Here is a 21,924-nt window from a genome sequence, read left to right as displayed (position 1 = left end):
ATGAGTAGTAGACTTTTTTTTCTAACAAATTTTTAGAGTAAATGCTATTGTATTGTCTTATCTTGCATTTGTTGATTATGCAAATCTGTGTTTACTGGTCCTTTAAAAGTCTGTCCCTTAAAGGGACACTCAATCAAAATGAAACTTTCATTATTCAGATAGAGCATGCCATTTTAAACATTTTCCAATTTACTTCCATTAACAAAATGTGCACACTATTTTTATATTTAAACTTTGAGTCACCAGCTCCCACTGAGCATGTGCAAGAATAAGTGTGTATGCATTTGTGAATGGCTGATGGTTGTCACATGGTACGTGTATGCATTTGTGATTGGCTGATGGCTGTCACATGGTACAGGGGGAGTGGAAAAAGACAAACTTTTAAAATTGTCAAAAAAAAATGTACTACTCATTTGAAGTTCAAACTAAGTGCTATTGTATTGTCTTGCTATCTTGCATTTGTTGATTATGCAAATCTACTGTGTTGACTGGTCCTTTAAAGACTGAGTGCTCTGTGTCCATGTTGTTCTGTCCCTTTAAAGGTACACTGAACCCAAATTTTCTTTTGTGATTCAGCTAAAGCATAAAATTTTAAGCAACTTTAAAATGTACTCATTATCAAATTTTCATCATTCTCTATCTTTATTTGAAATGTAAGTTTAGATGCCGGCCCATTTTTGGTGAACAACCTGGGTTGTCCTTGCTGATTGGTGGATAAATTCATCCACCAATAAAAAAAGTGCTATCCAGAGTTCTAAACCAAAAAAGCTTAGATGCCTTTTTCAAATAAAGATAGCAAGAGAACGAAGAAATTGATAATGGAAGTAATGGAAGTAAATTAGAAAGTTGTTTAAAATTGCATGCTCTATCTAAATCATAAAAGAAAAAAATTGGGTTTCATATCACTTTAAAGGTCAGCTCGGCACTAGCGCGCTCAGTCTTAGAGACATATCCCAGTAATGTTAACGCAGTGCAACCTTAAAGGGCAGCTCGACACCTGCGCATAGAGCCTTAAAGGGGCAGGCACACATCCTTTAGTGGGTAAACACGTACAGTTTTAAAGGAATAGATAGTATGCATCCACACGCAACGCAAACAGCCTTAAAGGGACGCTGTATCTTAAAGGAACAGGGGCACACACACCACACTCAATCTTTAAAAGGACAACTTGCACTATACACAGACAGTCCTAGCGCAGTCTTAAAGGGGCACCTCACCGGCTGCCAACTCAGTCTTAAAGGGGCAGGCACACAACCTTTAGTGGGTAAAGTCACACCACATGCACAGTCTTAAAGGGAGAGAAAACGGTATAAATCCGCACACGGCCTTAAAGGTACACTGAACATAATTTTTTTTTTCTATCTGAGTCAAGAAAGAAAAAAATTTAGGTTCAGTGTCCGTTAAGGCTGTGTGCGTTGCGTGCGGATTTATACAGTTTTTTTTTTGTTTTTTTTCTTCTTTAAGACGGCATGTGGTGTTTGTGCCTGCCCCTTTAAGACTGAGTTGGCAGCCGGTGAGGTGCCCTTTAAGACTGCACTAGGACTGTCTGTGTATAGTGCAAATTGTCTTTTTAAAGACTGTGCACATGTGCCCCTGTTCCTTTAAGATACAGCGTCCCTTTAAGGCTGGTTGCGTGTCGATGCATACTATCGATCCCTTTAAAACTGTACGTGTTTACCCACTAAAGGATGTGTGCCTGCCCCTTTAAGGCTCTGTGCGCAGGTGCCGAGCTGCGCTTTAAGGTTACACTGAGTGAACATTAATGGGATATGTCTCTTTAAGACTGCGCGCTTGTGCCGAGCTGACCTTTAAAGTGATAAGAACTTTTTTTTTTTTTTGATTTAGATAGAGCATGCAATTTTAAACAACTTTCTAGTTTACTTCTGTTATTTAATTTGCTTCATTCTATTGATATACGTTGCTTAAAAGTATATCTAGAAATGCTCAGTAGCTGCTGATTGGTTGCTGTACTTGGATGCCTCGTGTGATTGGCTCACCCATGTGCATAGCTCTTTTCAACAAATGTTATCTAAAGATTGAAGTAAATTAAATGTGTTGTGTGTATTTTTAAAATTGCGCTGCATGAACATTACTGTGATCTGTTCTGTTAAGGCTCTGTGCGTAGATGTCGAGCTGCCCTTTAAGGTTGCGCTCTGTGAACATTGCTGTGATCTGTCCCTTTAAGGATGTGTGCGCGTGATGCCAGTTGTCCCTTTAAAGCCTGTGAGTGCTATGTTTGCACGTGCCACTGTCCTGTTTAGACAGAGTCCCTTTAAGGCTGCGCTAGGAGTGCATGGTATGAGCTGATCCTTTAACACTGTTTGCGTTGCGTGCAAGTTGTCCTTTTAAAGACTGAGTGCGGTGTGTGTGTGTGTACGTGCCCCTATCCGACTCAGCATCCCTTTTAAGGCTGTGTGGATGCATACTATAGATCCCTTTAACGCTTTGTGCTCAGGTGTTGAGCTGCCCTTATAGATTGCCCTGTATGAACATTACTGTGATCTGTCCCTTTAATGCTATGTGCTTGTAGTGCAAGTTGTCCCTTTAAAGGCTGTGAGTGCTCTGTGTGTTTGTCTTAACAGGGCAGTGGCACGTGCATGCACACAGCGTCCTTTTAAGGCGCTGTGCATCACATGTGGATGCATACCATCGCTCCCTTTAAAACTGTTTACCTACTAAAGGTTGTGTGTCTGCCCCTTTAAAACTGCATGAACATTACTGTGATCTGTCCATTTAAGGCATTGTGCGCAGGTGTTGAGGTGCCTTTTTAAGGTTGCGCTGCCTGAACATTACTGTGATCTTTCTCTTTTATGCTGTGTGCAAGTTGTCCCTTTGAAGACTAAGTGCTCTGTGTGTTTGTGTGCTTGCATGTGCCACTGTCCTGTTAAGACAGAATGTCCCTTTAAGGCTGTGTGCATCACATGTGGATGCATACCATCGCTCCCTTTAAAACTGTATGCTCTATCCAAATAGTGAGGAAAGAAAATTGGGTTTAGTATCCCTTTAATTCTAGATGTATGCACATTTATGTGCCTCCTACCAGTTTCTTTATCTTCTAAGTGAAATGAAACCCAAAAAAATTCTTCCATGATTCAGATACATACAATATACACAGGTTTTTCTCAGTTACTTCTATTGTCGAAATGTTCTTCTCTTATTGTCCTTTGTTGAAAAGCATGTCTAGGTAGTCTCAGGAGCTGGGATCTAGCGGTTGATTGGTGACTGTACATATGTCTTGTCATTGGTTTACTGTATTCAACTAGTTCCCAGTAGTGTATTGTCGCTCCTTCAATAAAGGATATCAAGTGAATGGAGCAAATTGGAAAGTTGTTTATTGTAGCCCATCTGAAATGTGAAAGATGGGTTTCATGCCCCTTTAAAGGTCTGATTGAAAATGTTTGTCCGAAAAGATAATTTTATTACATATTCTCCTGTTTGGCATAAACCCTGTTATATAAATATAATTTTTACCTCCGATTACCTGTCTAAGCCCACTGCAGACTGCTCCTTATCTCAGTGCATTTTACACACTTGGTTATGCGAAGCTGGGGATTGGGTAGTAAAGGCATTATCTATCTTTTTAAATAATAAAAAATGTAAGTAGACTGCCCGTTAAAGCGTTCGCTACCGGGATTTCCAGAGAAAAGTTTGTCCAAAATACCAAAAATAGATAACCCAGGGTATTGAGCTAGGCACAATCTGGTATATTTCATGCCACTATTTCGTTGCCAATATGCGATAAAATTAAAAAATATTAAGACCACTCAATACATGCTGAAATTAAAGTTTAAAAAAGTACTAGTACGTGGATAACTCTAAATTCATTCTACCTGCATTATAAAATTTAAAGAAGAATGTAAAGTTTTCAGAAAACTTACTTTAAAAATCGTGCTTACTGTTTTACCACCGACCGCCCATGTACAGAGGAGGATTTTCCTTCAATGATTGACAAGCCTATTGGACTAATCATTGTAGCGCTAATTAGCATGGACTTCATGTACGCATGAGTTAATTTACAACTCATCGGTTTTCTCACATATACTCCTCCCTCCTCTGCCGCACTCTAATGCCATGATGCACAGCAAAAATGCAAGCATTGGCTTGTAGCAACGTCACAGGCGATGACATTGATTGATGAGGTCACCGGCTCCTAATGTGCATGCGTTGTGCAGGAAAAACGCATATATGTATTTGCTGTTTTCTTAGGCTAGTGCAACCCACGTGACCGCAGAGGACGGAATTTTTTTATAAATTTCAAAACGATATAGCAGATTTTAACAATGTGTGTTAAATAAATTATTTATATTATGTTTCAGCACAAATCCAACTATGTTGGCTGGTCCTTTTAACTTTGTTAAAAAAAACAAAAAACTTTGAGCTTCTCACTGAAATTTACATACTACTTGTGCTGCTATGACACAAATGATTGTAAAAGCTTTTCTGGGTTCTGATTTGTTTGGAAATGGCAGACATGCATGGCTTTGTCATTGCTTTTTTGGTAATTAGAAGGCTGCTAAGGCAGCTATGCACCACATTTCTGAAATTCCCAGCAGTGAAGAGGTTAAGTAGTTAGCTGGTAAGGGTACTAGTGTAAAGATTACCCTCCCACCTGGCATCTCTTTCCTCCATGATGCCTACCAAGCAGCTCTTCTACTTTATCCATATTCCTCACCACCATCTTGGGTACTGGTAGACAATCTGCCAATATGAAGTTTTAGTGTTTTTTTGTTTTTTCTCTAATGTAGGATCCTCCCTTGCACTCCCACTCCATGATCCCCCACCTTCCGTATTGGCAGCTGTTTTCCAGTACTTGGTTTTTTTTTTTTTTCTGTGTATATATACCCATAGGTTCTCCCTAGACTATGATTAATTTGGCTGCACAAAATATGGTGACAGGGAGCCTTGTGCCATGAGCAGGGGCAAGCTGGATAAACAATGCTCTGCCCCGGCATAGCTAGAGTGTGCAGTCTGCAAGATCAGAGTGTGGGCTGGCGCTTACTGAGGCACAGCTCTTATCTTGATGTATGCTGGGAGTGAAGTGGATCTGACCACCATAGAGTAAAACATTTTTTTTTCTTTCTTTCTAAAATGCCAAGCATTCTAATGCCTCTGTTTACTATCCAGATAAATGTGGTAGTGCTCGCTAGAGGTTAAAGGGTGTCAGTAAGTAAATACAGTCAATCATGAAACTTCACATATTGGTAATACTGTGCCTTTGCTTACCACTCCAATAAAGGGACAGTCTAGTCAAAATTAACTGTCATGATAAAGACAGGGCATGTTATTTCAAAAAACTTTCCAATTTACTTTTATCATCAAATTTGCTTTGCGGTCTTGGTATTCTTAGCTGAATGATAAACCTAGATAGGCTCATATGCTAATTTCTATGCATTTGACCGTTTTTCACAGCTGGAGGGCGTGTGCTATACAGATAAAATTGTTCTCATGCACGTAGAGGTACTTATGAGAGGGCACTGATAGGCTAAAATGCAAATCTGTCATTAACTGAAATAAGGGGAAGTCTGCAAAAGCTTAGATACAAGGTAATCACATAGGTAAACAGTATATCAATATAACCTTGTTGGTTATGCAAAACTGGGGAATGGGTAATAAAGGGATTATCTATCTTCTTAAACAATAAAAATTCTGGAGTAGACTGTCCCTTTAAGTGGGTGAGGAGCGTCCATCTGGTGAGGCCACACCGTGATTGGAGGAAGCCGGTTTCGTCATTGCTGTGTAAGTACAGCAGGAGAAGCAGGCGGAGGTTTGGCGATCTGGCCCTGGCAGAAGAAGGTAAGTATTTGTAAAATACGGTGCAATGTAAAATTTGATGAATGGAAGTGCCCATGTTTTTAATAGTATTTTAAAAAAACAGGCACTATTTAATTAAATGACCAATAAATACAATAGATTTGCAATAGCACTTAGTCTGAACTTTAAATGAGTAGATTTTTTTTTTTTTTCTTCTAACAAATGTCTATTTCCACTCCTGTATCATGTGACAGCCATCAGCCAATCATAAATGCATATATGTATATTCTTTGAATTCTTGTACATGCTCAGTAGGAGCTGATGACTCATAGTGTAAATCTAAAGTCAGCACATTTTGTTGAGGTAAATTGGAAAGTTGTTTAAATTTGCATGCTCTGAGCCGTGAAAGTTTACTTTTGACTTGTGTTCCTTTTTAAATAAAGTATGTTGCAAAAAAGTTTAAATGGCATGCCCCATTTAAAGTGAAAGTCAATCCTAGCGTTGTACAAACGCTAGGATTGACTATTGAAACATACTTCATGTAGAAAGCTCCTTTGTTTCAACCGATTGCTGTTCTTGGCTGCTACAGCAGCCCATGGCTAAAAAAATTTTTTGCTAAGAGGTGTTCACCTCTTAACCAGTAGCCGTGCGGTAAATCCAGCTTGCCGCCCATGGGAGCCAGATTTACCGCACTACTATTGGCTAAGAGGTGAAAACCATTAAAGGAAGTTTCTACATGAAGTATCTTATACTTCATGAATGAAAGTCCCCTTTGTTTCAATAGTCAATCCTACATACACATATATACGTGTGTTTTTAGTTTACAACTACTCTTGGTTTGTGTGCAACCCAGAAATAAAATAGAAGTCTTCATTTTGGATTGTTTATATTAAATCAGGTGATTTTGGGACTATGCTTTTACATGATATTCCAGATATTTTTTATGTTAGAATAAAGTCCTAGCTTAAAGGGCCATAATACCCAAATGTTGAAACACTTGAAAGTGATGCAGCATAGCTGTAAAAAGCTGACTAGAAAATATCACCTGAACGTCTCTATGTAAAAGAGATTTTACCTCAAGTTTCTCAGTAGCCAAATCCCATTGTAAAGGACTTCTAAGCTGCATATTAGTATGTCTGTCCCGGGACCGCCGAAGGGATGAGCCTCGTGCACTCGTTATTTCCCTATTCAGTGTAAGGAAGTTTACAATGAAATCTCATGAGTTAAAGGGACATGAAACCCATATTTTTTCTGTCATGATTTAGAAAGAGCATGCAATTTTAAACAACTTTCTAATTTACTTCTATTTAATTTGCTTCATTCTCAAATACATTGCTGAAAAGCATATGTAGATAGGCTCAGTGGCTGTTGATCGGTTGCTGCACATAGATGCCTCGTGTGATTGGCTCGCCCATATGCATTGCTAGTTCTTCAACAAAGCATATCTAAAGAATGAAACAAATTTAGAAAATAGAAGTAAATTGGAATGCTGTTTAAAAGGTATTCTCTTTCTGAATCATGAAAGAAAAATGTTGGGTTTAGTGTCCCTTTAAGTCAAATCTCATGAGATCACAGTAAGAGTTCATGACCTCAGCACTGCTGATGCTGATTGGCTGCTGTTCATTTCTTCATTTTTTATTTTTTTTTTCCCTGCAGCGGAGTATAACTTTTTACACAGAACTTACTCTGCTGAACTGAGGAAATTGTGAGGTAAAATATCCTTTTTTACATAGGAAAATATCACCTGAGCATCTCTATCAGCTTTTTACAGTTATACTGCATCAGTTTCAAGTGATTTATCATATGAGTATTATGTCCCTTTAATTTGTTGCATTGTTGGAAAGTTAACAAAGATAAATATCCTAGCTCAACACCATCTGAGCGCCTCTTATCTGCTGCAGGCAAAATAGTTTGGATTTTATTTGAAATATAGATTTTTTTTTTTTTTTTTTATCCAATTAAAAAAAAGCTGCTGATTGTTGCAGCCCTAATAATAATAATAATAATAAAGTTTGTGTGCTTATCTGTATCGATATCGACTTAGTGTTCTTCACAGAACATTTTGTCGCTTTATTGTGGTAGTTTGAAAAATTTTAATGTCTGCCTTTATAGATTAAATTATCATGGTTTGTTTTCTGTTTGAGTGAGGGTTTTGTGTTTTTGTTTTTTTCCTCCAAACATTAAGTTGTGTGCGCTTTTGAGGTGATTTAGTTTGTAGATGTTGGATGCAGCTCTAGTAGGAGATTAATTCAGTTTGGATGCAGTCAGTTGCTAAGATTTCTTCATTCAGCCTTCTGTTTGCTCGTCCCGCCCATGGGTCCTGCTGATTGGTGGCTGGCCCAGGGGCTGTCTTTGCTCAGATCCAGGGAAAAGAAACTGAAAGCTTGGTCGGTTACATACAGGAAACTACAGCTCAGCTTCTAATGAACGTGAAGGCCCTGCTGCTTTCTAACTTTGAGGCACTTTCCGTGACTGGCACTCACTTTGGCCTGCACAAGACTCCCTTCTTTTAGCTATCAGTTAGTCTTTTAAGTGATCTTATGTTGACCAGTTTAGAATCCCTTTTTCAGTTACATAACTCAAAGGTAAGAGCTGTTTAAACAACTTTTGTTAGTATACCAGGCTTTTTTTTTTTTAAGATTTCCTATAGTTGTAGTGACGGTTCCATAAAACAGTTATGAGTAAATCTTTTTAGTCAGATTTGTGGTTTTCCTTTTGCTGTGTAATCTCCTACAACAATCTTATTGTTTAAAGATTCAACATATTTGTTTAAATATAAATACAAATATAGACATTTGGTATAAATATAAACATCCTTGTTCCAAGTAGATTACTAACACTCCTTTAGAGTGAATCCTACTTCCTGTGCAGAGTTTTCTGTTTGATTTGTTTTACTTTGGGTAAAATCAGGTTTGCCTGGAATTCCTAGGATGTAATCGTTTTTGGTACTTTGGTGTAGTGTAGGATAAAGTGTGTTCACTTGTTGGGTTGTTTTTAAAATGTGCAGCAGTGGACTGTATAGCGTGCGTTTACTGTATATTCTCCTTTTGGCAGGGGCCAGTTGTGCGTGGCAAGCGGACTGCATCTGCCTACCTTGCTGCACATAAGTCGCTGACTTGCATTGTGGTGTCAAGTAATGAACAGAGGAACAAATCAAGGGCACGGTGCTTATCCATTGTACAAAGGTCATGATTTAAATCCAAATACTAATCCTGCTTTTTTCAATAATTTCCCACAGGAATATTGTCTAGACTCTTTACGAAAACAGGAAAGAGCCTTCCTCTTAGGGAATACTAGCGTCCAGCCTTCAAGCGTTTCTACGTGGAACACCTATTGCCCACCACAGAGGCCCGTAAAAAAATACCCACCACATCAATCAAGGTTCTTGCCTCCTCAATTTTCCCACAGCTACCATAGACCTGCAGAGGGCATTGACGATTTGTCAAATAGTTTTGGATCCCTTAAGATTTCATGTAACTCAACTGAAAGGGAACTGTTGAACTACTTCAAAAGTCTTCGCAGGGGAGAAACCTGCACAGCAAAACAGTTGGTTAAAGTTTTCAGGTTTGAAAAAAAGCTTATAAATCATCATCTCTACAGATTGGAACAAAAGGGTTTACTGCAGAAACAAGGTGATAAACCTCCTCTTTGGAGTATTTGCTCTATAAGCTACCCATCGCCAACTCTGAGCAGTACTTCTCAAGCAGAGAAACCAAAGGAGAGAGATATCCTACCCTTATTAAGCAATCCCACCTTCTTTACAGATATGGCAGTAAACGGCGAAAAAGTTTGTGAATTTTTGTTCAATTCTCCTGGATCAACTGTAAACAGCATTAAAAAAAATACTGGCATCACCAAGGTCAGTGAAATCAATCAGATTTTAATTACTCTTGATAAAGAAGGATCGGTTTTCAAGCTGAGTTCAAGTAATCCTGTAAAATGGTCACTTACTGATAAAAAGCGGGAAAGGATGCTTACTAAGAAAAGGGCAAATGAAATACATGAAAAAGAGGAAGAGCTGGAACCTGTTGTAAAGATTGAGCAAACTGTTGAGCCAATGTCGGTAAGCGTGGAGAATGGGCAGCAGAAAGAATCAGATGTTAAAATTGAAAATAGCCCAGTACCTGTTGCACATACCAAGGAAGAGGATAATGTAGAGTCGAACACAGAAACAACTGATGAACCCCCCAGGAAGCGGCCAAAAGCTATGGATTTTGATGATTATGAAAATGGAAAGTGGGCTTTAGATGACATTCCTGATGAAATCAACATTGATGCTGCTATCCAGAGTGTAGGAGGAGGATATGTCAATGATGCTTCAAAAGAGGGCATGAAATTGGAAAAGCTGAAGTCTTGTTTAGAGAAGAATCCTGTTAGTGGTCTTCTTGAGTTTGCACAGTTTTATAGCGAGACCTGTGAATTGGTTGTTCTTGAACAGAGTGGACCATCACATGATCCCAGGTGAGATTTAGTTAAGATTGGGTCTATATATTTGTGTGTATGTGTGTGTATATGTGTATATATATATATATATATATTTATATTATTACTATAAATTAATTTTTGTGAGGACATAAAGCACCTAATTTGAAAATAGTTAGTATTCTCAAAAGATTCTAGACAGGCAAATGTTGCTATACTTCTCTACGGGGTGTACCCTGCATTTCTGTATGTGAACAAGCCCAGTGCAATATAGCACTGCATTATTTGAGTTTTGTTACACTTTGTGCTTTGTATTTTATATTACTTTACACTTCAGATTGCACTTTCTTTTTAATAGATTTAGATCCAGCAGTGATTTTACAAATTCTGTTTGTTTTGAAAGTTTGTGATAGTTTACGTTTTATACGTTGTATATTTCTGTGTATCTCTTACAAATTTACATTGCAATTTGGATTTTTTTTATAAGTAGATTAAAACACAGCTTCAGAAAGTGGGAGGGACAGGTGAGTTCCCAGGGTATGTTTAAAGCTCTCTCAATTCTTGTGAAATTCTGAAAGCATTTTAAACCAGCTGTTCTCTCTTGCCAGTTGTATGCAGGTGTAGCTTGATCAAAATTCAGAATACAACTTCATTTAACTGACACACAATCAATATATGCTAAACTATAGTCAAGTTAAATTGCAGTAAAACATTTCATTTGTATTTGTTGCAAACTGATATTTTAAAGCAGTCCTGGGTGTTCTCCAGTTAACTTCTCTCCCAGAGAGCTTCATTACTTTCTAGGGAAGGCATCTCACTGGAACTTCCAGGTTCCGCTTTTTTTTTTTTTTTTTTTAATCTGACAGTTGACTCCAAAAATTTTGTTAAAGATAAATAATCCCCCTTTTATTTCCCATTCCCTAGTTTTGCACAGCCAACATGGTTATATTAATATACTTTTTACCTCTGATTACTCTCTAAGCTTCTTCTGACAGCCCCCTGGTCACATTACTTTTTTTTATTTATTGACTTTCATTTTAACCAATCAGTTCTGTGTTGTGCTGACTCTTAAATAGCTCCCTGTGTGTGAGCACAATGTTATCTATTTGGCCCAGATGAACTAGCAGTCTCTTGTTGTGAAAAGCTTATAAAAAAAAAAGCATGTGAAAAGAGGCTGTTTGTAGGGGCTTAGAAACTTAGAGGTTTTAAATGTTATAACGTATAATATAACAATGTTGGTTGTGCAAAGCTGGGGAATGGGGAAGTAAAGGTGTTAACAAAATATTTATTGTTTAAAAAGATAGATGACTGTCCCTTTAAATAAAAATACAACGTTCAAATTATTCACATATATATAGAAAGTGTGATTGTTATTTGTAACGCAGAAACTGTCAAAATAGAATTTATAAAGCCACAATCCTAAATACACTGCTGTTTACAAAATAAAATACAAAATAAGGTGCAAAGTTTAAATAACACTTAATCTATAAAGTAATATAGAATACAAAAGCACAAAGTGTAAATGCAGCAGAATGCTCATATCATGCAGTGCTATATTGCATTGGGCTGTCTCATCACATACAGAAACACAGGGAACACCCGTTGGAGAAGTACAGCAAAATCTACCTTTTTAGAATTTCACTAGGGATTTCGCAGTGCTGGATAATTTTCTCACCTAAGCAGAGAGCTTTATATTAGGCCCATAATACTTGGATAACTAGCAAGCAGGGTAGTGTGGAGGACAGCTTAGGTTCTCTACATGGCTAGGTATAGAAAGACTGCTCAGATACGTCCTCAGCATTGAAGGGATGCTTCCTCATTTCACTATTTTTTTTTTTTTTAATTTTTTATTTTTTTTTAAGCAAACCAATCATTTAAAGGAACACCCAAGTCAAAATATTCTAAATCTAAATATCTCTAATTTAACTGGATAGTTTAGCCAAATTAAAGTTTCATGATTCAGATAGAGCATGCAACTTTCTAATTAATCCTATCAATTTTCTTTGTTCTCTTGGTATCTTTATTTGAAAAAGCAGTGATGTAAGCTTAAAGGGACATGCCACCCACATTTTTTCTTTTATGATTTAGAAAGAGAATGCAATTTTAAACATATTTCTAATTTACTTATATTATCTAATTTGTTTTATTCTCTTGATATTCTTTGATGAAAAGCATATCTAGATATGCTCACTAGCTGCTGATTGGTTGCTGCACATAGAAGCATCGTGTTATTGGCTCACCATGTGCATTGCTTTTTCTTCAACTGAGGATATTTAAAAAATTAAGCAAAATAAGTAATGGAAGTAAATTGTAATGTTTAAATTTCTATTCTCTATCTGAATCATGAAAGAAAATTTTTGGGTTTAGTGGCCCTTTAAGAGCCGGACCATTTTTGGTTCAGAACACTGGTCGATCTTGCTGATATGTAGCTACACTTTACCACAAATTGCTAAGTGCTACCCAGGTGCTGAACCAAAGATGGGCCACTCCTAACCTTACATTACTGCTTTTTCAAAGAAAATAAAGAAAAATTATAGGAGTAAATTATAAAGTTGCTTAAAATTGCGTGCTCTATCTGAATCGCAAAAGAAATAATTTGTGTTCAGTATCCCTTTTTTAAATAGCTCCTTTTTACCTTTTCCTATACTGATAATATGAATACTTAAGTATTCTCTAAAGAAAAGCTATGTAAACAAGAATCAGCAGCCTCAAAGCAGTGGAGAATGGGACAGATTCCGGTACAAATCACTAAATCCAAAATTTTAAGATCCAGACTTATTCTGAAATCCAGACTTGTTCATTAATATTTGTAAGAATTAAAATCATTACAAATTACCATTGATCCCTGCCAGTAAGTCGCAATCTTCTCTACAAGCTTTTTTTTTTGTGTGGGTGTGTTCTAAAATGCAAATGATATTCTGACATGTAAATATTGCCTGAATGACTGTTTACACTATTCCCTCCAGAAGCTGTCCCATTTTTACAGTTGCAAGTATATATATATTATGAAATCTAAACCTTTTCTGATTCCAAGCAGTTTGTATAGGGTTATGTACCTGTATTTAACTTAATTTTCAGATGCTCTTTCTGATAGTCAAAACCTTGTCAGCATTATATTATAATGTAAGTGTCCGTCACATATAGAACAATGCATAGTTCAATTTGCTTTTTTTTTTTTCTTTGAGACCTTGTAGTACTGACACGACTACTTCTATGGGTGGACTTGATGGGCCTTTTGGTTCTTATCTATTTTTCTTAGATAATCTCACTAGAGCAGAGAGCTTTAGATCATCAGGTCCACAGTATCCACCTTTTGTGTATTAACAAAGAGATAAGATTAGTGTATTGAGAAAAATGAAGGTGTTCTGCAAGCTCGCCTCATTGAAATGGGCTGTTTTCAAGGCGTGAACACATCTATTTCATATATAAAAATAAACTTAAAGGGTAATTTTCATGTCCCTTCAATTTACAATGTCCTGAGCTTGTGTCTCTGTCTGTCAGTCACCTTTATGCCGCCGCTCACATTTACGACTGCTGTATTACTTGTTTTCCACCCATGTGTGTTGCCAATACAGATAAATGTATGAAAGTTGAGTAATATGTTGACTGTGATGCTGCACTTTTTGTAAGAGTTGTCATTTCTCTCTGTGCTTAACAGGTTTAAAGTTCAGGCTGTTCTAGGGAGCCGACAGTTCCCAGTAGTACAAGCATGCAACAAAAAAATTGCCAGGAAAGATGCAGCAGATATGGCTTTGCGTATCCTCATGCGAGAGGAGCAAGGTGGTACCCAAGAGGAAGTCCTGTCAGAGATGGCGGAGGCTCCTGCTTCTGAGAAAGATGAAGTGGTGAGTTTTGGCACGCGCAGCTTCTCTTCATTAATTATGAATGAATACTCTTAATAATAACTTCAGTGCATAATACTTAAAGGACCAGTCAACACAGCACAAAGCACAAAACCAAAATAAATATACAGCCACACAGAGGATTAAGTTTATAATGTATATGAGCATTCAAAATAAAAACTTAGATAGTAAAATTATTATAAAACTTACTTTTCTCCTGTCTGTTTTACCAATTGTTCTGAGGCTTGTCCACCTCCCACGCCTAGAGGAGGATGGGCTCACTGTGAGTGACACATTTTATCTTCCAATCCAAGATTAGCCTATTTGCATTTTTTTCACCCATTGTGTGCATGTGAGTGTGCACGTGAGCCCCCCTTGCATGTGCACGTGACTCCCTCCTCAGACGTGCACTATTGTCTTTATAAATTACAAGCAGGCACAGCATGAAAGGCAGCAGATCTGCTAAACAGCATTTCGATCTGTTCCCTTTCATGTCAGTTGGATTGGTGCCACATTATAGTGCTTCTCTGTCTTTTAGTGCACCCACATAATTGCAGCATACATTTTTATTTTGCTCCCCTTGCATGAACATTTTCACTATAAAAAAATAATTTCAATTTTTTAAAAAAAATTATAATGTTCCCATTTTATAGTAAGTCTGTATTTTTGCACTTCCAATTACTTATTTTATAATTATCATCCTTTAGTTTTAAATTATAGGCTACCCATGCTACATATCTATTTATAAATTTATATATTATATAGTCTTCCATTGATACTCGACAGGCAATATGGGTATTTAAATAATGGAATTTATATTTTTTATACCTTAGAAAGCACCCTACTTGCTTTTATAATTAGCAATTGATTTTTAATTTATAGGCTAACCCTGCTACTTTTTTTAACATTTATTTTTCATAAAGTATTTCACTGATACTCTGCAGGCAATTTGGATCTTGAAATACGAAAATTTTTACTTATCGTACCTACAAAAACACTCTATTCTCTTTTTAAGGCTAACCCTGTTGCATACCTGTATGTATAACAGTCAACCTCAATTTCATGCAGATATTTTCCGTTTCTTATTAACACCTTTGCATGTAAGGTATTTTGATCTGAGCAAAATCCTTTACAAGCAAAATACTGCCTTTTCAAAGCTAAACCTTCCCCAGGCAAAGCCTTACATGCCAAGGGGATAAATAATAAACGCAAAATCTCTGCATGCAATTGCGGTCTTCTATTTGTAAACATGCAGCTATGCAACAGGGTTAGCATAAAAGAAGAGATGGAATATTCAAAATACTTTTATTGGCTAACCCTGCTACATACATTTGTACTTCTCTTTTGTATATTACAATCCTTTGTTACCCAGCATGTCATTTTGCACCCTTAGAAAGATGACGTTAGAAAGTACCCTACTTGCTTTTATAATTTATAAAGTTCATACTTTTTATTTTCAAGGCTAACCCTGTTGCATACCTGTATGTAAAAAATAATTTGAACTCAATTTCATGCAGATATTTTCCGTTTCTTATTAACACCTTTGCATGTAAGGTATTTTGATCTGAGCAAAATCCTTTACAAGCAAAATACTGCCTTTTCATATTTTACATTTTTGTCTGCTATTCTCACATCCTCACTGTTATGCAAGCGTTATGACCATCATTTGTATGTATGAGCAATTCTGCAGCTTGCAAACATGATGGTTGATGTATTTTTATGTGAGGTCTACTTTTTATTTGGGTTATCATTATCAGCACATGCACCAGATTCGGTAACAGTGAGGATGTGAGAATAGCAGAAAAAAATGTCAAATATGATGCAGATAATTATTGACAAAAAAAGGGTTTTGTTATATACACACCTTACATTTCAATTTCATATCCATTGTTATTTTTAGGATATTACAAATAGCATGAGGATTTTTACAAACATGCAGAAAGTCATCCTTTAAACCTATTTTGCTCTTTCTCTGTAACATCGGAAGGTTTTCTATTCATATTGATGAGACAACTGGCAATACTGTTGCTTTCATAACGCTTGCACATACCTGCTATATTGACAAGCAGGCAGCTCTGTGTCAGGCGCGCTCTTCTGCCTCTACACTCAGGCAGCTCTGTGACAGGCGCTCTTCCGTACACGCAGGCGCTCTTCTGCTTCTGTGGACAGTGCACATCCTTTTATGTGCACTGCTCCACCAAAGAAGCGCGATGCCTAAGTGCTAGTGATGTCACGAGTGACGTCACCACTTCCGGTTGCGGCTGCGCAGTGAATGAAAAATGCATATACGTATATGCATTTTTCATTCGCAAATGACACACATGTGACAAAGGGGACAGGGAAAGCGGCCAGAAATGAAAAACAAGAATTTTAGGTGAAAAAATGAAATAAAAATGCTAAGTTATTGTTAGAAACACTTATTATTGCAAAAGGAATATTTTTTATTATTCTGTACATTGTTGACTGGTCCTTTAACCGCTTTGCTGACAGAAATGTCTTTTTATCCTGCAATACTGTGACAGCCTTGGTGCTGTCATATTCACTATTTAATTTTGAAACTTGAGTTTCAACATTCTTTTCTGTTTTAAAGAAATGTACATGGATGCGTTTCGATTTGAAGTAGAAGCATTTTTTCAGTATGCTTCTATTAACAAAAATACTTTGAGTAAAAGTTGTTTTTCAGAGGCATACGCACATACACTGTGAGGGGCCCATGCACCAATATTTAAGCTCAGAGATCTAGTGGTGATTATTTTGCCTGTGAATACTTAATTTGTGTAGTAAAAGCCACTGACTCTGAGAAGGTATAATTGTTTGTTTACGGCTACACAGGCCCTCACAACATATGTGCGTATGCCACTGAAAAACAGTAATAGCTTTTACTAGAAGCATTTTTACTAATGGAAGTACATCATAGTCTGCACAAATGTGTTTTTTTTTTGTTTTGTTTTTTTTCTCCTAATTTTTCATTCATCTCATGTAGCCAGTCCTACCGCAGACTACTTCTCAGGGAGGGAAGAATCCAATCAGTATTTTAATGGAACATGGGCAGAAGTCAGGAAACGTGTGTGAGTTTGTGATGGTATCCCAGGAGGGACCACCTCATGACCCCAAGTAAGTGTGTTTTTTTTTTTTATTTAGATTTCTTAAACAGACGTGTGTGGTGTACTGTAATACACACCTTCTATTCCTGTATTAATGTAGCAGATCTCAACAAATACTTGGTCTGGTAAAATACCCTTTTGGACTTGGCATGGAAATTTGGGAATAGTATGCTCTCTCCCATGCATACACCTGTAGAGGCTCTTGTCACTGGACATTAAGGTGTAGGCATAGGAGAAAATTTGTGTTTGTCCGTTTGCAAAATAAATGCCTAATATGGCTGCAGGCAGCAACATTTGGCTCTGGGCAAATCCAGATCTTAGTGTGAAAGTGCAACACACAGATATATGGCTCTTTTCAGTGCCGGATATGTTGCTGCCTTTGGCCATATTCATATTTTATCCCATGCCAACTAATTTAATTGTATTCACATTAAAGGGACATTGTCGGCTTATACTTTTTATTTTTTTATCTAATAGGGGGCATTTTAAAATGTTAAAACATTTTTTTTTTTCATTTCCTGAATAAATTTAATCATCTTTCTACCTTTTTAAGCAAAACCTATGACATGTGTAAATCCCACCATTTCATATGCCTGATATACGAATACATGTATATGCTGCCCTTTCATATGCATGTTTGAATACATTTAATCAGATTTTACTTTGTTTTCAAGCAAAACCTATTAACATGTGTAAATGCTGCCCTTTTTAATATGAATGATAGCTAATTTTTTTTTAAGTATATATCTGTCCCATGCAGTTGGAATTATGTTGTTGCTGCATGTGTGCTACAGGCAAAGTATTTAGACAAATTATCAACCCTAAGGTTTGTGGATGTAAAAAATAGCAAGATGTTTTCTTTAACATGTAATAAGCTGGCTGTGTCATGCTTTCTCTCAATGTTTCACCTTCTTGATTCTCCTCTCCCGTCATTTGACTGACCCAGCATTGCTGACTCATGTTTTTGTATTTATAGGATTTTAGAATATTTTCTGTGTTTTACATGTAATCTTCTAATCGTTACTGTCTAACATCTTTTAAATAGGTTCACATATGCTGTAAAAATAGGCGAGAGAACATTTCCTTCTGTAGTTGCAAACAACAAGAAGATTGCCAGACAACTTTCAGCTGAAGCTGCTGTTAAAGAACTGCTTGGGGAATCAGCAGTTCAGAGCGATAAGGTAAAACTAGTAGCATTATAATGTTTACCTAATAACACACTTGTTGGCTCTATACAAACTATTCACTTTTTCCTCTTTAGGTTGATCCTGTTTCCAATGTCATCAGTTCTGAATCTTCCATGGTCCTTGAGCTTTCCCTGAACAATATCAAAGCTGCGCAGACCTCTGGTGTTGGAGACCTGTTAAAGTATCTTAATGCCAACCCAGTGAGTGGGCTTCTAGAATATGCTCGTGCTAAGGGATTTGCTGCAGAATTCACAATGGTTAACCAGACCGGACCTCCACATGATCCCAAGTAAGTGCTCCCTTAATTCCCTAGATGTTTCACTGGGCTATGTATCTTGAATGCAAACTTAATTTCATTCAACTTTAATTACTTAACTTGCCTAATACACGTCACTCAAATATCACAGTGACTTGTGTAAATTATGGTATTTTATGAGCTGCAATTATACTATTCAGTAGTAGGGTATGCCTGATGTGATGAATAGGGTTAATGTATATTGGCGCTATTACCACTGGCTGAGGTTTCCCTTGGTATTCCACCAGATATTTCCTGTGCTTTTTTTTTTTTTTTTTTGCAAGCCACACTTCCTTATCCATTTCATTACTATAATGAGCCTGTACTGTTAATGCTGCCTGGTATTGTATGCACCAAACACTCTCTACCACACTTTATTTAGTGCAATAACCATAATTAGGCAAACAGTGTTCATTGCAGCATGATATTCCTATATATTATGGAGAATCAGACCATTTGATATTACTGTATCAGTTTAAGCAGTCAGTATCGCCCTCAATCCTGCCACCAGTCGTACTTTAATTAGACCCCTCTTTTTTATTACCTCAATAAGTTATAATTTAATTATCCCAGTTGACTTTACATATGTCCTGTTAATTCTAAAATTGTTACATATGCTTCCTGCACTCTGGAGTACTATTGGTGTATGTCTTGGTGAGTTCTTGCTCACTTTATCTAAATGATACCATACATAGCACCTTTTCCTCACATCCACATTGATGGTTTTGTGGATATACAGATAGGGCAGAAGTCTTTTAATGTCCATTGGTAGTGCCATTGGTTCAGTATTTTAAACTAATAAATGTTCAGTACATTTCCATTTTATTAAATTACATTCTTTCTCAGTGACCATCAGTCTCATTAACTCTTCTGTATACCTTCAGGTTTGTGTTCCAGGCAAAGGTTGGTGGTCGCTATTTCCCAGCTGTGAGTGCATCAAACAAAAAGCAGGCCAAAGCAGAAGCAGCTGACGCAGCTCTAAGAGTCTTGATTGGAGAGGCAGAAAAGGCAACTAATTCGGGGGACAACATAACAGAAGTGAGTAGCACCAACTGAGGCACAGTTCTGGCACTTGGGTGGAAAAAACAAGTGATGTTTCATTGTGATTAATATTACCCTCTTTAAATTATTGATCACATAACACTCATCCATTATTGTTTTCATCATGTCATCCGCTTCTGGCACTAATGAGTTTGATGTTTTGGTCGTGTGTTTTTTTTTTTTTTGTTTTTTTTTTTCTTCTTGGTCTCATGTTCTACATTTATAATCATAATCGACTTGCTAGATAGGCCAGCCATTCTGTTTGCAGGCTGCAAATATCAGTTTCAGGATTTATAAATATTTCAGAAGCACACAATACTCCTGTGAAATACCCAGTGAGCAAAATGTTTATCTTCAAATGTGGCTGGTTGTTTGGTAGCTACGAATGCAAAGGTAATCTAAGGCTTTCTAGAAATGATCCTGTTGTCTTTCCAGCTTCCAGTAAGTGGGAGTACTTTCCATGACCAAATCGCCATGCTGAGCCACCAGAAGTTCAACTGTCTGACCGCAAAAATACAAAATAGTTTGCTTGGAAGAAAAATCTTGGCTGCTATTGTCATGAAAAAGAACAGTGAAGACCAAGGGACAGTGGTCAGCATTGGAACTGGTAAGACAACCTTTCCTCTCTTGCCTGTAATTGCAGATCTATGTCTTCAATATAAGTTTTATTATAAATGTTTTTCTTAGGAAATCGTTGTGTGAAAGGAGAAGAGCTGAGCCTGAAAGGAGAGACTGTTAATGACTGCCACGCAGAAATTATTGCCCGCAGGGGTTTTTTAAGGTAAGCAATCCGGTACAGGTACACATCCCCAAATCTGCAATTCCAGAATTATTCTGAAATCTACTTCACTGTTTTTTTTTTTTTTTTTTTTTATTATTATTATTGGATAGAAAGTACAATTTTAAACAACTTTCCAATTTACTTCTATTATCAAATTTGCTTCATTGCCTTATCCTTTGAAGGAACAACATTGCACTAATGGCAGCTAGATGAACACATCTTGTTGCCTAAGAGACAAATGTATGCAGGCACCAATCAGCAGCTAGCTCCCACTAGTGTGTGCGTAGTCTTTCAACAAGGGACATCGAGTGAATGTAGCAAATGTAAAAATAGAAGTGAATTTAAGTGTCTTAAAATTGCCCAATATCGGAATCATGCAAGTTTAATTTTGACTTTCCTATCCCTTTAAAACAAACTGATAACTTATTACAGTACTGTTTTATCTTGAGATGGTACTATGCATTTTTTTAACCCCTTAATGGCCAGCAACAAACCCTGTGCACTGCTGGTCTTTCTATGGGGGTGACCATACCGTAACCAATAGCGAAATATTATGACTTCCACATTTTGTTGCAATCCAGATATTCTGCATTTAGTAACTGAACAAGCGCTTTTTAAGATTTTTAAAAAGCACTGAGATGAAGGGTGGCCTGCAGGGGCTTAGCTACAGGAAATTTTAGAGGTAATAAAGTATATTAATCTAACAGTTTTGCTTATGCAAAGCTGGGGAACGGGTAGTAACTGCAATAAAAAATAGACTGTTGCTTTAATATATGCCCACACTAACTTTGACGGACAAAGTTTTTCAAGCTTTCTAGTTCTGTATATAGGCAAATGTTTTAACTGGGCGTTGTAATATAAATTATAAATATGCATATAGATTTATATTGATATAGTTAGAGATTCAATAACGACATTTCGGCTCTTTTTTTCAAGACATCCGAGAGTGCCCTTCAGTTATTGAGCTTCATTTATATTAAATAGCTAGCACCAGTGTCTGGCATATGCATACAATAGCCGTTGTTTCCTCCTCTTTGATATTTATTCATAGTCTTTTATATACCTATCTTTGAAATTACTGTCAGCCAGCAAAGGGAACATTAAAAGTGTGAATTGGTCAGATCTGTTTATGCTCACTAGTTCAGCTATGTCTGACCAGTTCACACTTTTAAATGTTGCAGACTGGTAGTAATTTCCAGGGTAGATTATTGATAAAAAAAAAAAAAATTTAAACTTTTCATGGGAAATACTGAGCATTCATAGTTTGTAGATGACTTTTAGCACTTTATATATCACGGAGGAATGGCTGGGGATGTTACGATCGTCTAGATATTTGCTCTGCCCTTCTCTACAGATGCAGTTTTTTTTTTAAAGTTTTTATTGAGGTTTAAAAAATAGTTACAAACATAATTTGCCTCTGAAACAACTGCAAAATCTTAAACAAAATACTATAATCAATGGCGGCGCCACCATGTAAACATAGACCTATATCACAGGCATA

The 21,924-nt window shown here is 36.9% G+C and overlaps 1 protein-coding gene across 4 annotated transcripts in view; it reads left to right on the top strand.

Annotated features, from left to right (window-relative positions):
* ADAR (adenosine deaminase RNA specific) overlaps positions 1–21,924 on the top strand; it is a 72,656-nt gene that overhangs the window by 9,626 nt on the left and 41,106 nt on the right. For 2 of the 4 annotated variants that reach the window (XM_053704465.1, XM_053704466.1), the window contains exons 2-9: positions 8,990–10,212; positions 13,832–14,018; positions 16,999–17,129; positions 18,165–18,300; positions 18,381–18,595; positions 19,486–19,639; positions 20,078–20,249; positions 20,330–20,423. In XM_053704465.1, coding sequence (XP_053560440.1) covers positions 9,518–10,212; positions 13,832–14,018; positions 16,999–17,129; positions 18,165–18,300; positions 18,381–18,595; positions 19,486–19,639; positions 20,078–20,249; positions 20,330–20,423 — 1,784 coding nt within the window. In that variant the 5' untranslated portion in view covers positions 8,990–9,517. Of the gene's footprint in view, positions 1–8,161; positions 8,337–8,805; positions 10,213–13,831; positions 14,019–16,998; positions 17,130–18,164; positions 18,301–18,380; positions 18,596–19,485; positions 19,640–20,077; positions 20,250–20,329; positions 20,424–21,924 lie in introns of those variants that run through there. The other 2 variants (XM_053704463.1, XM_053704464.1) reach the window with 2 other exon arrangements.

Source organism: Bombina bombina, chromosome 1 (genome assembly GCF_027579735.1).
Source record: "Bombina bombina isolate aBomBom1 chromosome 1, aBomBom1.pri, whole genome shotgun sequence".
Classification (NCBI taxonomy): domain Eukaryota; kingdom Metazoa; phylum Chordata; class Amphibia; order Anura; family Bombinatoridae; genus Bombina; species Bombina bombina.
The sequence above is the reverse complement of the archived record's forward strand: the minus strand, read 5'-3'. Positions and strand labels throughout refer to the sequence as shown.